At 33.8% G+C, this 14503-nt stretch overlaps 1 protein-coding gene across 1 annotated transcript in view; it reads left to right on the top strand.

Moving 5' to 3' along the window:
* The window catches only part of MUC19 (mucin 19, oligomeric), a 74051-nt gene that overhangs the window by 26632 nt on the left and 32916 nt on the right, over positions 1-14503 (top strand). Inside the window, exons 11-22 of the mRNA XM_039223568.1 lie at positions 2697-2925; positions 3866-3983; positions 4430-4490; positions 4711-4808; positions 7072-7282; positions 8008-8130; positions 8793-8916; positions 10461-10596; positions 11820-11912; positions 12793-12877; positions 13050-13187; positions 14147-14296. Of these exons, the coding sequence (XP_039079499.1) occupies positions 2697-2925; positions 3866-3983; positions 4430-4490; positions 4711-4808; positions 7072-7282; positions 8008-8130; positions 8793-8916; positions 10461-10596; positions 11820-11912; positions 12793-12877; positions 13050-13187; positions 14147-14296 (1566 nt within the window). The remainder of the gene's footprint in view (positions 1-2696; positions 2926-3865; positions 3984-4429; positions 4491-4710; positions 4809-7071; positions 7283-8007; positions 8131-8792; positions 8917-10460; positions 10597-11819; positions 11913-12792; positions 12878-13049; positions 13188-14146; positions 14297-14503) is intronic.

Genomic DNA, 14503 nt, shown 5'->3' with positions numbered 1-14503 from the left:
TTGTTCTTAATCTTTGGACATCAGTTTTGAGGTCAACATTTCAATGGAACTGAGAAATTTAAAATCACTCATTTTTTATTGCCATTGATCTTATTTAAAACCAGTTGGTACAAATGGTTTAAGAGAAACCAGTTTTAACCCCCAGGTGTGCTGCCATTAGTTCAGGTGTTCCAATTTAGGATGTATTCCTGCAAAATGTATTAAGAAGTAGTTGTCTCTCCTCTTTCTGTTGTGGACTGGTAACCAGTCTGAGATTTTTCTGTTGTTTGGATACCAGCTTTTGACTGTCTTCATTTTTTTTTTTCAAATGAGATAGACTTGTATTACTTAGTGTTCTTTCTGGTAGGGTATCTAATGGTAGTAAATCTAGTGGCTTTGAAGTGGCAAGTTCTGGATCTGTTGACATTATTGTCTTATTGGCATTAGACATGTTGAGATGAACTCTCAGTTCAACTGTATCAGTGGGTTTTAGACTTCTGGTTTCTGTGAGTACAGAATCTTTTGTTCAGTTGACATATTAAAATGGTGCCCAGGTTTTCCAAATGTAAAGCAATGCAAAGGGGGAGTCAATGTGTCTGAAACAGGGATAGGAAACCCTGAATCCTGTTTATACAAAACTTTATTTTTCCCTAAGCACATTTTAAAGGCACCTGATCTGGAGTGAGTTAATTTGATCATTGCATTTGGTGGCAAGGCATTTAATTTTGTTACTCCTGCAGGTTAAGTTGATAATATTTTTTTATATAGCTTCACATTGTTCAAAATCTGCTAGCATTAGCATTGCTGAACTTGGATCCATGGTTTATCCATCAGATTTTAAAAACTTTTTTTTCCGTATTTTACCAAGTAAAACAGCCTATTTTGTATTAAAACAGGTGTCACAAGCCCAGCTGACTACAGTACCTCTGCACCACTCAGTACTCCAGGTAGATTGACTTATGACCTCCAGTGTTTAAAAATGCATGTATATGATGTGTGTGTATGTATCTGTGTGTGTGTGTGTGTGTGTGTGTGTGTATTTCATTTTAAAATTTAAATGTTCTGTAGATTATTGATTTACTAGGACATGATATATTGTGTGTTTTCCATGTTGAATTGAACTTCTAAATGCTTCTCTTTATGTATGAAAGTTTAGATGACCAAATGTATATTTTAAAAAATTTCGTGAATAAGGTATATTAAATTATACTTTAAGGGAACCAAAATAAATATAATAAACTTCTCTTTTGTCATTTTAGATATATTATTTTTAAATGACTTTAAAAATAACTTGTATATATTATACTATATTACCTAAGGAAAGACAACTGTAGTAAAGATAAGTGACCTCAAGATACACAGTAAATTACACTGTGAAAAATATTTTATTGTTCTATCAAAATATTCATTTGTGTTATTGTTATTGCTGTTCTATTCTGCTTGCTTTTAAACCTTGCTCTAAAGTTTCATATAAATTTACTTGGTTACATAAAAGGGTGAATGCATTAAAAATAATCATGGGAAAGTTTCAAGATGTATGTATTTCCTCCTTTGATCAGGAGAATAAAGCTCTCTTCATATACAGATAATTGAATTATTAGTATTACACAGTAGACTATTTTAGTAAAATCTACCTTAGGCCTGTTTAGCTAGTGACTCTCAGTGAAAGTATGCTGGCAGAGTTCTGTTTTTGAAGTGGAAAATGTAGTTCTGTAAGGGATACAGCATACATTAGTAATTGTACATGACTCAGAATGAATAAGCTCATAATGATTCCTGAAAATACTATGGCTAATTTTTCAAAAAAATATGGATTTCAGAGATCATCATATATATGACTGTGGCAAATTATAGTTCTCACAAAGTCAAATTATATAATCAGGATAAAGAAATCCACTAATGGCTTTCAATATCAGCTTCTAAATTCCCATGTAGAAGCCCAAATATCTTGTATATTTAAAATCAACATATATCTTGAAATTGGAAATAATCTATGCATTGTGTTATATAGAAAAAGGATCCCATATTCCAGAAGCAACTCCAAAATACTCAGAAACAAATGCAATTATTGGTAAGTAAAAAGGACTTTGATTTCTACCCATATTATTATGTCCAAGCCAGCCAGTACCTAATAAGGTCACAAAGTAAACAATATTTGAAACTGGTTTTAAACATTTGCCCATTGTCTGTTTTATCATTTTATGTTTGAATGACATCACATTTGCACTGTCTTTCCTCAAAGATATACATATACACACATGCACATGACACATATACATGAACATATATAAACATGTATGCATATGTACATATACATAGAGAAACAATATTCTTTACACTTATTTACTTATTTGATAAATGGCAACCAACTCCTACAACATTAAAAAGTCTATTTCTACAAAAAGCAAAACAAGTAGGCAAACAGACAACTCCATATATACCTCCCCACAGTAGAGACAATTTCCCTTTCCCGTGGGAAACAACATGTTTTTGTTCATGTTTTATTTGACCAGAATATCAACCTTTGTATGTTCCCAAGGATTCAGGCAGTACTTTCAGTCTGCTTTTGCTGTCTGTGAGAAAGAAAAGTACTGATTTAAGGTGGTGGCTGGGAAAACAGAAACTTTCAGTGATGTTTTTTCTTGGTACATAAGCACTTAGAAGCCACATTAATAGTTCTAAACAATCATGAATATTCTACTCTAAATATTTTGTAGGTGAAGCTTCTACCTGGGGCAAAGGAGCATATAAAGCTTTCAATGGCCGCATCTTTTCCTTTGAGTCTTCCTGCACATACACTTTCTGCCGTCATTGTGTTGAATCTGGAGGAGATTTTAATATTGAGATCAAACGAAACAATAATAGTGACATTGAAAAAGTAATAGTTAAAATCGACAGTAATGATGTCACTATTTTTGGTGACATCATTCTAGTTAACGAAGAAAGGTAAATGTTACAGTGTTAATGGATAAATGCTATAACATGACTTAAAGTAACCTAAGCAAAAAGATGGAAGCCTGAGTGGCTCAGTTAGGCATCTGATTTCATTTCAGGTTATGATCTCTTGGTTTGTGAATTCAAGCCCCACACTGTGCTGACAGCTCAGAGCCTGGAGCCTGCTTCCTATTCTGTGTCTCCCTCTCTCTCTGCACCTCCCCCCCTCTCAAAAATAAATAAACATTAAAATTTTTTTAAAAATTAAAGTAACCTGAGAAAAAGAAAAAAGGTTGACTAGGGAAAAGATGGTACTCTTTTCTTATTTTGGTGCTCATATCTGTATTTATAATGAATTCTTAGACAGGAGTCAGACAGAACATTTTGTTAGTTGTGGGATTTTAAGATACTGTATTTATTCCTATAACAAGGTAGGGAGAAAAAGTAGTTTTGTTGTTTGACTATTTTGAGTACCTAGATTTGGGGCAACATGCATATTCAACATGTCTGTTAATAGAATATTTCAATTTTCATTTGTATATTTATCATTAAAAATAAGAGAATTTTCAATAGATTAAACTCAGGTCATTGTTTTTAGAAGTAGCAATTTAAATTTGGAAGGGGTGTCATATTTGAATTTTTTCCAGGATAAGAAGTTGAGACATGATACCCTGCTTGTGAACATTTCAAATTATTTGATCATTTATTCCTTTCACTGAACCAGTTTCTTCTTTTTTATTTCTCCAAAGCTCAAAGATTTATTCATTGTTCTTTAAAAGTCTTTCAAAAATTGGATAAAACTTCTGTGTATCTTCTGAAAATATAGGAAAAAGAAAGCTTTAATATTTGTTAGCCAGTATTATATTTATGATGCTAAATATAGAACTTGAATTATTAGAAAAACATAATACTATTCCTAGCCTTATGTGTACTTGTGCTTTAAACTTTTCAGTGTACAGATACCATATAACAATAAATTGATACACATTAAAAAATATGGAGAACATAATGTCCTGAATAGCCGTAGAGGAATCATGTCTTTAATGTGGGACAAAAATAACAAACTCTCAGTAAGTCTCTCTCTGATTTTCTTACATTCTTGGGCCTTTTGTTCTTTGCTTTAAGTTATAAAAACAATACTTTATAAGGAAAATAAGAGCTAACGTTTACTGAGAAATCATTATTCACTGTGCTAAGCATGATTTTATTTAATATTTAAAATACATTGAAGTACATACTATTATTAATCTTATTTTATAGGTGATGGAACTCAGGAAATTCAGGCTAATAAAAGTTAAATAATCTGCCCAAAGACACACAGTAAGAGGTGGAGTCAGGAACTTTCCAACTTAGAGATCCTGGTCCTTTACAAAAGGTCCTATAGTACATCCCTAAGTAACCAGCTTAGATAAAATTGAACATGAACAGACGCTGTCCTTTGGTTTGGGTAAATTTTGTTTTGAGGTATTTTCAATGTTTTATAAACATGTACATGTGATTTTTTTTTTTTTTAAAGCTTACTCTTCACAAGCAGTATCCAACTTGTGGTCTCTGTGGTGACTTCAACAGCACACCAGGTAAGATTTCAATGCATTAGGTCTACAAAAATTGCTTCCCGAAAGAAAATTATAAAATAATTGCTCATATTTGGATAAATTTAACAAAAATTTGCTTTTGTCTAAAGAATAAGAAGCCATTAAAACAAAATTTATGTTGTCAATTTAGCTATATTTAGCTTGAAAATAATATGTATATATGTAATGAATCTCTTGAACTAAGCATTGTTTTTGTTTTCAGGAGACGATGTCAATGAACACATTGCTAATAGTAAAATTCCTGGCGATTGTCCCAAAGCTGTTAGTAAAAGCTATGATTTTTGTGAAGATGGCGTGCAGGTAAGAGATTTATATCTTACCTACTAGCAAATTTCATTGCTGTCCCCCTTGGTTTCAATTTAGATACCCAGCATCCTCTTCTAAGCACTCAGAATTGTGCAACTACTTTTTCTCCAATGTCCTGGTAGTCGGCTTCTCAGCTTTAGTGTAGCTGTAGATGTTAAAATAGGTTTTTTCCTAAAATGTTATGATATTTACTATATATCAGTGTAACAATTCTGATTTTCTTTGCACAGGGTTTTAATTTGTCTGCAAGCTGACATGCTTCACCTCTCCATTAAGTCTGCTGATGGAGACTGACCGTCTCTTCTGATTTGGAAACACATGTCCTGTGTCCCTAAGAACTATTTTCTGCTCTCCCTTACCTTTGCCCGAGATAGCCAATCTAAATTGTCATCCTTTGTATACTTTGCTTTCTTTTTGAAAGAGTTATGTATATTTTGACTACAATACTTGAAAATAGCCCTCTCTGAATTTTCTGTACTTTTGTAGTTCTGTTACATTGAATTTGAAAGGGTGTATCTATCTATCTATCATCTATTTGTTAGAGAGAGCACATGTGTGCACACATGTGCATATTCTTGAGTGGGAGAGGGCAGAAGGAGAGGAGAGAGAGAATCTTAAGCAGGCTCCACACCCAATGTGAAGCCGGATGACATGGGGCTCCATCTCACAAATGTGAGATCATAACCTGGGCTGAAATCAAGAGTCAGACATTTAACTGGCTGAGCCACCCAGGTGTCCCCTGTTGTTATTATTGTTGTTGGGTCATTGTTTTGGATAGGTGGTGTTTATTTTAGGACTGAATAAATATTTACATATTCCTGTTTCAATATAGAACAAAATTCTCCAGATCAAGATGTATGGATAGAAGAGACTTTTTATTTTCTTGACAACGGATGTTGCATTTATAACCATCTTGTCACCTTCTAGCAAAGCAAATTAGGCCACGACATTCTATATCATCTGCTGTCTTCCTTGTGGAGCCTTCTTTGGTTTTCACAGTTAGAATTGCCTTCTCTTTCCTCTATTACCCTATGCCTTAATACTTAGGATTACGATACAATCCACAAAAATTTCCCATGTTTTTTCATATATTCCCTGTAAGATTATGCATTCTATGATGACAAGAAGTATATTTTATCTGTTGTGGTAGTTGCATAGTATGTGAAAATTTACCTCTGGTTGCTCAAAAATGTCCGTTCAATGAATATATAAATTTATATTAAAGCTAATGCAGAGGCTCCTGGTGGCTCAGTTGGTTAAGCCTCCAATGCTTGGTTTTAGCTCAGGTCATGATCTCATGGTTCATGAGATTGAGCCTTCTCCCTTTCTCTCTGCCCTTCTCCCACTCATGCTGTCTCTATGTCTCTCAAAAATAAATACACATTAAGAAGCTAATGCATATTTAGTAAGAACCTACTACAAGCAAGATATTGTGGTAAATCAAGAGAATACAAAGTTCTATTTTTTACTCTAAAGAAACCTGTAATCTAGTGATAAAATTACACAAAAATAATTAGTGAAAAAGCAATCTTTGAAGATTTCAGTTCCCTTAGTATTATACCTAAACTGGAGAATGTTATCACTTGTCTTAGGGCTTAATTGGTACAAATTAGACATTTGCTTAATGGTGGTTTTTATATTTCTCTATGACAAACATGTTAAAATAGAAAACAGCTATGTGGTAGTTAAAATATGTAGAAATTTGAACATTTTGGGGTTCAATAAATATGTTTACCTTCTTAATCAACATGAGAACAAATATGTTGTCTCTGGTCCCAACTCACATGGCCCCCATCGAGAAAGCACACATTCACTCTGTTTTACTTCCATGTTTGCTTGTCAAATATAAGACGACTAATCAATAAAGGGCCAGTGTCCCTTCTGTCTATTGTGGTATCAGTCATTTACCATCCCACTCTCTGGCATTAACAAAGTACCTTTTTTCAAACTTCCATTTTCTCAAGTTGTAAACTTTATGTCTCCTTTAGAGAAATTTTGGTTGAGTGTAGGTACAACCATTTTTGAAGTTGTTATACAACAATCCAAAATGCCAGAAGTGAAGTATTCTTTTAGGAGCCACTGTACCAAGTACAATACTTCAGAACTCTTCATTTCATCCAGCATTCAGCACCTCTTCCTTCCAAAGCTACAGGTTATTATGCAGAATCAAACATGCCTGAATTTATCTTTTCCTAACTGTGTATTTGATTGTCCGTTCTTCTTATATTTCAATAAAACTTCATGCCTTATTTTGTAGCACTGTGACAAAATTATTGGAACTTACTTCGAGAAATGTAGAAAGGTCACCACATTATCCAGTGACTACAGAATGATCTGTATTGATGAGTACTGTCAAAACAGAGACAAAAATTCTACGTGTGACACTTATGCAGAACTGTCCCGCCTCTGTGCCTCAGATGGCCCTGGTACCTATATATCCTGGCGAGATGATTCTGATGTGGTTTGTGGTAGGTTTTAAATTTTACTTCAGATTCCAAGCCAGAAAGTTTCTATAGCACTTTAAAATTGAGCTATATTTCAAAGTAATCTTTTCAAATGACTGTAAGCCCTGAAGGGGATCTTAGAGATGTTAGAGTCTTATCTCCCACAAGTACTCCTGAGAAAACTGAGGCCTATTTTGGTGAAGTGAGTTGCCATAAGTTGTACTGCTTTGTGTTAAGATCTCAGTTAGAAAATTTATAATCTTTAGAATTAGTAAAAGTTACTGGGAAGAGTGAGAAATTCTGTAACAATTGAAAAAAGTTAACTGGAAAAGCTCTCAAAAGTATATTGATTAGTACTATGATTTCCTTTAAAAATTTAATGAAGTATAGAGATAAGTTTCACACAAATATAAATATACTTTCAACCTATGTTTAGCTAAATCCTTGTAAGTTAAAATATGAGTAGAATATCATTTTCAAAGTAAGATGCAATGATATATGTAAGTATGTTTCCTCCTAAGTTTTGTCTCAGTTTTTTTATCTTTTCTCTAAATTAAATGTCGTATCATAAAATAACGCATGAGAAATTAGCACAATTTCATTGTGCTGAGTATTTTTAAAGACTGATTCATAGCTTGAAAATTAGACTCAAAGAATCCCATTTGAAAAGATCCCCATTAAAGTATTGAGTATTTATCACATTCAACTCCCTCTTATTTCCATGTATACCTATTTCTGTATTTCTCCAGAAAAACCTAGATGCCCAGAAAAACATATCTACAAAGAATGTGGTCCCTCAAACCCTGCAACTTGTTCTAATGTGGCTCCTTTTCAAGACAGTGAATGCGTGAGTGGCTGCACCTGCCCAGAAGGTAATACACCCTGTGAGAGTGTTTCGCTAAAACAACTGAAAACACTGATTCTAGTATGGTGTTCTTATTTCTAACTAGATATTTAATGAAATCATCTATTCATAATCTGTCCTAGAAAACTGCAGAAGAGTGAAAGAGACTTACAAAGTTAACTTGCATGTCTTTCTCTATGGTACCTGAGGGCCATGGTGCTCCACAGATCATGCTCTAGTCCTATATTGGGCTCAGTAGAAATACTCAATGGCTCAGGAAATTATACTCTTGTCAGTTCTTAAGCTTGGAGTCATTGCTTAAATGGAACTTATCATTTCAATTGCATGTTTACACTTGAAGGAACTAGCTCAGGGGCGCCTTGGTGGCTCAGTCAGTTAAGTGTCAGACCTGAGTTATGGCTCAGGTCATAATCCCACGGTTCGTGGGTTCGAACCCTGCGTTAAGGTCTGTGCTGACAGCTCAGAGCCTGGAGCCTGCTTCAGATTCTGTGTCTCCTTCTCCCTCTGTCCCTCCCCCGCTCATGCTCTGTCTCTCCCTCTCTCAACAATAAGCACTTAAAAATTTTATTAAAAAAAAAAGAACTAGCACAAGAGTGATTTCACAATTCACCATTTTAGGATTTACTGATGTTTATATAATTCTGAGATGATATAATGTATTTATTTCAGGTTATCTATTGGATGATATTGGAGAAAAAGGGAGATGCATATTAAAGGCTAAATGTCCCTGTGAATCAAATGGAAAGATCTATCAGCCAGGAGAAGTCCGAGAAGGTCCTTGTGGTTCTCAGTGGTATGTGCATGCTTTTCACCCACATTTTATTAATAGTAAAATAATACTAAAGTTTAATCAACTTGAAATAATTCCTAAGTACACCCATAAAATAAACTTTCCAGAAATAAAAAGCAACCTCACTGCATTTTCTGTGTTCATATTTGCCTTTTACTTTTTAAGGACAGTTTAGTGTGTTTTTTAAATAAAATGTATAGGCTTTCTATGTATCTTTAAAAAGTAATGCTTTTCACTAAATGAAATAGTGTTTCAAATAGTAAGCCAATTGGTGGCTGCAAATATAGAGCAAAGAATAATACTAGAGTATGGTTACAACAATGAAACAAAAATTGTGCTAAATGCAAGAATATTAAGTAAAATGTATAATCAGAAATAATCCAATACTTTTCAAATAATTTTTGTGAGGCTACATTGGTGAAGGTATATTTAATCCTTATATATTTTTACTTATATATTATATATTTATAATCTATATGGAGATGTTTAATGAGTGAATTTTAATGTGCCAAAAATTAGTGTAGACTATTTGAGTTCAGCAACAATATGTTGATCAAAGAGAGTTCCCCATTCCTCATTACAGCTTTTCTCTGAAACTCCAAATTTCTGCAGAACTCCAGAGGACTATTCTAGAAATGTATTGTGTCCTTGTAGGGAAATAATCTGACTCAAGAAAGCTAATCTATTATTGATATTATAATATATTCTTTATAAATGAGAACTGTTCCTGTTAGTGTGGTAATAATTCATCAGTAATGATTGTGTATAACAACAGCTATGATTTATTGAATATCTATGCAGTGCTATCCAGGAGAAATACCATGTGAGTCACAAATATGACCCACATATATAATTTAATACTTCTTAGTTGGCGCATTTTTAAAAAGCAAAAAGAAAGAAGTAGAATTGATTTTAATTATGTATTTTATATATCCGAAATACAGTATTATCATTTTACAGTGAAATTAGTATACAAAGTTAATGAGAAATTTTATGATCTCTTTTTGAGATTAAGTCTCAGAAGTCTGTGTGTATTTTACATTTATAGCAGATCTCTATCTGAACTAGTCACTTTCAAGTAATCAATAGCTATATGTGTCCATGCTGTATTGAACAGTGTAGGTCTACAGTGTGACATTTAGCAGGTGTTTTAGTACTAATAGTGAAATGTGTTCCATTTAAACAAGTCCCTGGAATCCAGTTTAAAAGTTTTTACATTTAATTCAGGCAGAAGCTATTATTTTGGTCCATGGAATTCAAAGCTTTAAAAAAAACACACACAGGATGCCACCATCAAGGAGACATTTGATCAGAATTAAGATGTTGAGTGTGAAATAAAGGTAGTCTAATAGGGGCTCCTGGCTGGCTCTGTCAGTAGGCATGTGACTCTTGATCTTCGGGTCATGAGTTCGAGATCCATGCTGGGTATAAAGATAACTTAAGTAAATGTCTTAGTTTAAGTTTTGATTTTTAGTTTTGGAATATTTATTTTGACCATAAAGAAAACACAGCTGATGACCTTTAATGTAATGATTGCATTTTACCAGCACATGCCAAGAAGCAAAGTGGTCTTGCACTGAAGCATTATGTCCTGGAAGATGTAAGGTGGAAGGAAGTTCAGTCACCACCTTTGATGGTGTTAAATACAACCATCCTGGAAACTGTCACTTCTTGGCCATCCACGTATGTAATAGCCTGAACCACTTGAGGAAACTGATGCACTTGCCAAACTATTTTCAACCACTTTAAAACACAGTCTTTACTTTAAGTTACTATTAAAAATAAATAACAAGCAGCCCTTCAATTGTTGGTTACATATTTCAGTATCTGTTTTCTGTCACATACTGACATTGACTATCAGTATTACCTGCATTCCTTAGAAATTCCTTGCTAAAGAAACCAACAAACCCTAAAATTCCCTTTATCACTAATAGTTTTCTAAGTACACTGGGAAAATATTTCCTTCTACTTTTCTTTGCATGTTTTCCCTAGTGCCTCAATTGAAACTACCTTTTATGTTCCATGAAACATCTTCCTTTTTCATCAGTACCCCTTTACATTTATGTTTAGCTCTTATAATACAATATCACCAGTATGATAGAAGCTATCCTAACTTTTAAATTCTTTTCAGTTCTAAAATTTATGTAATCTGAATTTCAATAAGAGGGGGATTCCAGACTGTGCTTGTGCCTTTAGCCAGCCTGAAAATATAATTTTGTTTAATCTTTTGCTAAGGAACCATATACGTAGAATTTGTGGCTCCTAAAGTGAGAGGGATGGTTCAAGTCCAGTAATCTAAAAATGCTGTCACTGCTACTAAAAGATCATTTTCCAAATCTTTCCTTTCATTTATGCTCTTCACATAATCCATGAGGGTGGGGGTAGGCAAACTGAAAGGGAAATAATGCCAGAATAGGTGGAATATTTGCTTCTCCTGTATTAGATTCCTAGATCATGCAATGAGAAGTGGAAGTCAATGTTTGACATGACTTATATTATGGCTTTACAATTTAAATACCTTTCACGTTGGGTTTAAACAGATGTTGTGGATTGTCCAGAGAACAAACAAACTATGTCATCTTTAATCCCTATTTGTCTCTGCAGTACAGCACAGTCCCTTGGAAGAGAAGAAACAAGTATAGATAAATCAAAAAATGAGGGTTATGAAAACCCACCAATCAGACTATACAGATACTGTTTATGGAAGATACTTGGACCTTCTGTAAGGTGGCCATTTCTAGACTTACCATGGGCTGAACAAGGTTTTACTTTTAGAGCAGACTGATTATATGTAGAAATTGTACATATTTTAAATACAAACATCCATTGTGAATGAATCACACAGTAATAGCATATAATCAAAGACATTTTAATAACTATATCAATGAAATGAATTTTTTTAACAGGATAAAGATTGGTCTATCAGCGTTGAACTTCATCCCTGTCCAAGTGGTCAGTCAGGAACGTGCTTAAATAGTGTTACACTCCTCTTGAATTCGGTGAGTAGTCAGCTTCCTAAAGTTTATCTAGAGGAAAATCAAATCAGTTACTTCACAAATTCAGAAATTTTGTGGTAGAAGAGAGGCTTTAATGTGTAAATTGAAATCACAAATGATATTGTATGGAAAATTGATAATGTTCCTGGAAGAGGTAGATAATTCTAAGGATCCTTAAGTTATACACACAACTAATGTGCTAATTACAGATCAACCTATGTGCTTATTTAATTATTAAACTCTGTGGGCCATTTAAAAAGGCAATTATATTTGTTTAGAATTTCATGTATTTGGAACTGACATTGTAAATGGAAATAGACCTAATTGGGGAGGGAGGACATTGACACTCGCCTTTGGTACTTAGAAGACTTTTGACATTTGGAAATATAAGTTACCTTCTTGAGTTTCCGTTTCCTCATCTACAAACTGGGGATGGTGATTTCTTTACAATCCTTTTCAAATAATTGTTATAAAAAACAATGAAACAACATATGAGGAGTGGTTAAAAAATGTTTTATATCTTAGATACTTAAAATTAATTTAAGGGGTGCCTGGGTGGCTCAGTCGGTTCAGCATCCAACTTCGGCTCAGGTCATGATCTCACAGTTCATGGGCTCAAGCCCCACATCAGCTCTGTGCTGAGAACTCAGAGTCTGGAGCCTGCTTCTGATTCTATTTCTCCCTCTCTCTCTCTTGGCCCCTTTCCCATTAGCACTCTGTATCTCTCTGTCTGTCAAAAATGAATGAAAACATTTAAAAAGTTTTAAAACATTAAATTAATCCAATTAAACATTTCGTGGCATAAAAATGTAGGTTCATATATTCCATTAAAATGAAGTAATATTACAAATTAATATGAGCTAACAATTTTTTAAAATCCTAGTCTGTTTCAGTTGACAAATATATATTCAACAGAGATGGAACAGTCACAAATGATAAGATTAGAGATCAAGGTCATTACTATTCAGGTAAGTTTAATAAAGCCACTTTAAAAGAAGTGTAAAATACATTCATTTATTCAATTTTTAAGGACATTATATGTGTATTTTTAACACATATAAAAGTATAAAACCATTTTAATAAACTAAAATTGTTCAATATTTAAATTACTACTGTTAATGTCAGTAATTATTTTAACAGACAAAATGCAGATCTTCAAAGCATCTTCCTCATACCTTCAAGTAGAAACAAACTTTCACGTAAAAATGCAGATACAGATTGTTCCTGTGATGCAATTATACGTTTCCATGCCACCCAACCAATTCACAGACACTGTAGGTAAGTCCTCTGGATAGGTTTTCGTTTCCAAGGCTCTAGTGTTACCATCACTTATTTTAATTTTCAGTTGTTTCTCAATTAATGACATTAGGCCATGAAGCATTTTTACTTAATCTTCCCTTCAATATTGCAATAAAACAGTTTCAACTTACAGTAAAGACAGTTTTATTTATTACAGAACCTATTCCTAAATGGTTTTCCACGAGTTTAAGGTGTTTAAATTAAGGCTTTTTAAAGTTGGGTTTGATACTATAGGCTATATATCACTTTGCTAAGATAGATTATGAGAGCCCTTGCCTGTAGAAAAACATGAAAATATTATACATAGAAATCTTTTGAAAATCAAGTTTCAAATACAAACTACATTACAGCTTGTCTTTCTACTGGTGGATCACATGGTCATATGTTTCACTCCTGTTTTCTGTCACAGAAATCAACTCTTCGTACTGTCACAGATGTCAAATAAAACAAAACAGTGGCAAATCCCACAGATTCTAATTGCAAAAGTCTAAGCTTTTGCACCAGGTCTTTACTTGAAAAGGTGACTTACACATAGGGGAGAAGTGTAATTCATGGGTCAGAAAAGAAGCTCCAGATAAAAAGCATATAGCCCTTAACATGAATCAAGTCTCCACACTACGATTGAAAATGTGCAGTCCCAAACATCCTACTTGTAAGCATGCTTCCCACCACCTTGTCACAGGAGTTTAACTTACAGCAACAAACAAGAAACACACAATATTTATGGCAAATAGTGTTTTGGTGCTCCTGGAATTTGAATAAAGTGGGATATTAATCTGAAGTGTCATGAATTTTGCTTATATGTATAAAGACTAACCAAGATGCTCATGTGGCTTTTATGTGTTTTGATTTGAGTGAAGAACTGAATATGAGGTGAGAATATGAGTCCAAAGAGCTGAGGTGAGGAAATGTTAAATTTTGTTCTGTACTCTATACAGGACTCTGTGGTTCCTATAACAACAGAGCAGAGGATGATTTCATGTCAAGTCAGAATATATTGGAGAAAACATCTCAGGCATTTGCTGATTCTTGGGAAATGATGCCCTGTCCTAAAGGAAACCCCACTTCGTGTATCAGTATAGAAAAAGGTATTGGTAATTGAATGTCAAACTCTGTCAATAAATATTCAGTATTAGGAATTGTACACTTATTCTGCTAATAGTATGACACTCTCAAGATAATCCTGTTTTTAGCGAGTGCTTGATTTACTGTCCCTGTTTTACAGAGAACAGCAGAGAAACAGTCTGGCTGGCTGAGGGCACAACTAGAAAACGCATCTTTCACTGTGGAGGGGG

The sequence above is a fragment of the Hyaena hyaena genome, unplaced genomic scaffold, assembly GCF_003009895.1.
Source record: "Hyaena hyaena isolate Hyena2069 unplaced genomic scaffold, ASM300989v1 scaffold_1376, whole genome shotgun sequence".
NCBI classification, from domain to species: Eukaryota; Metazoa; Chordata; class Mammalia; order Carnivora; family Hyaenidae; genus Hyaena; species Hyaena hyaena.
Note: the sequence above shows the minus strand (reverse complement) of the source record. Positions and strands in the feature narration are given on the sequence as shown.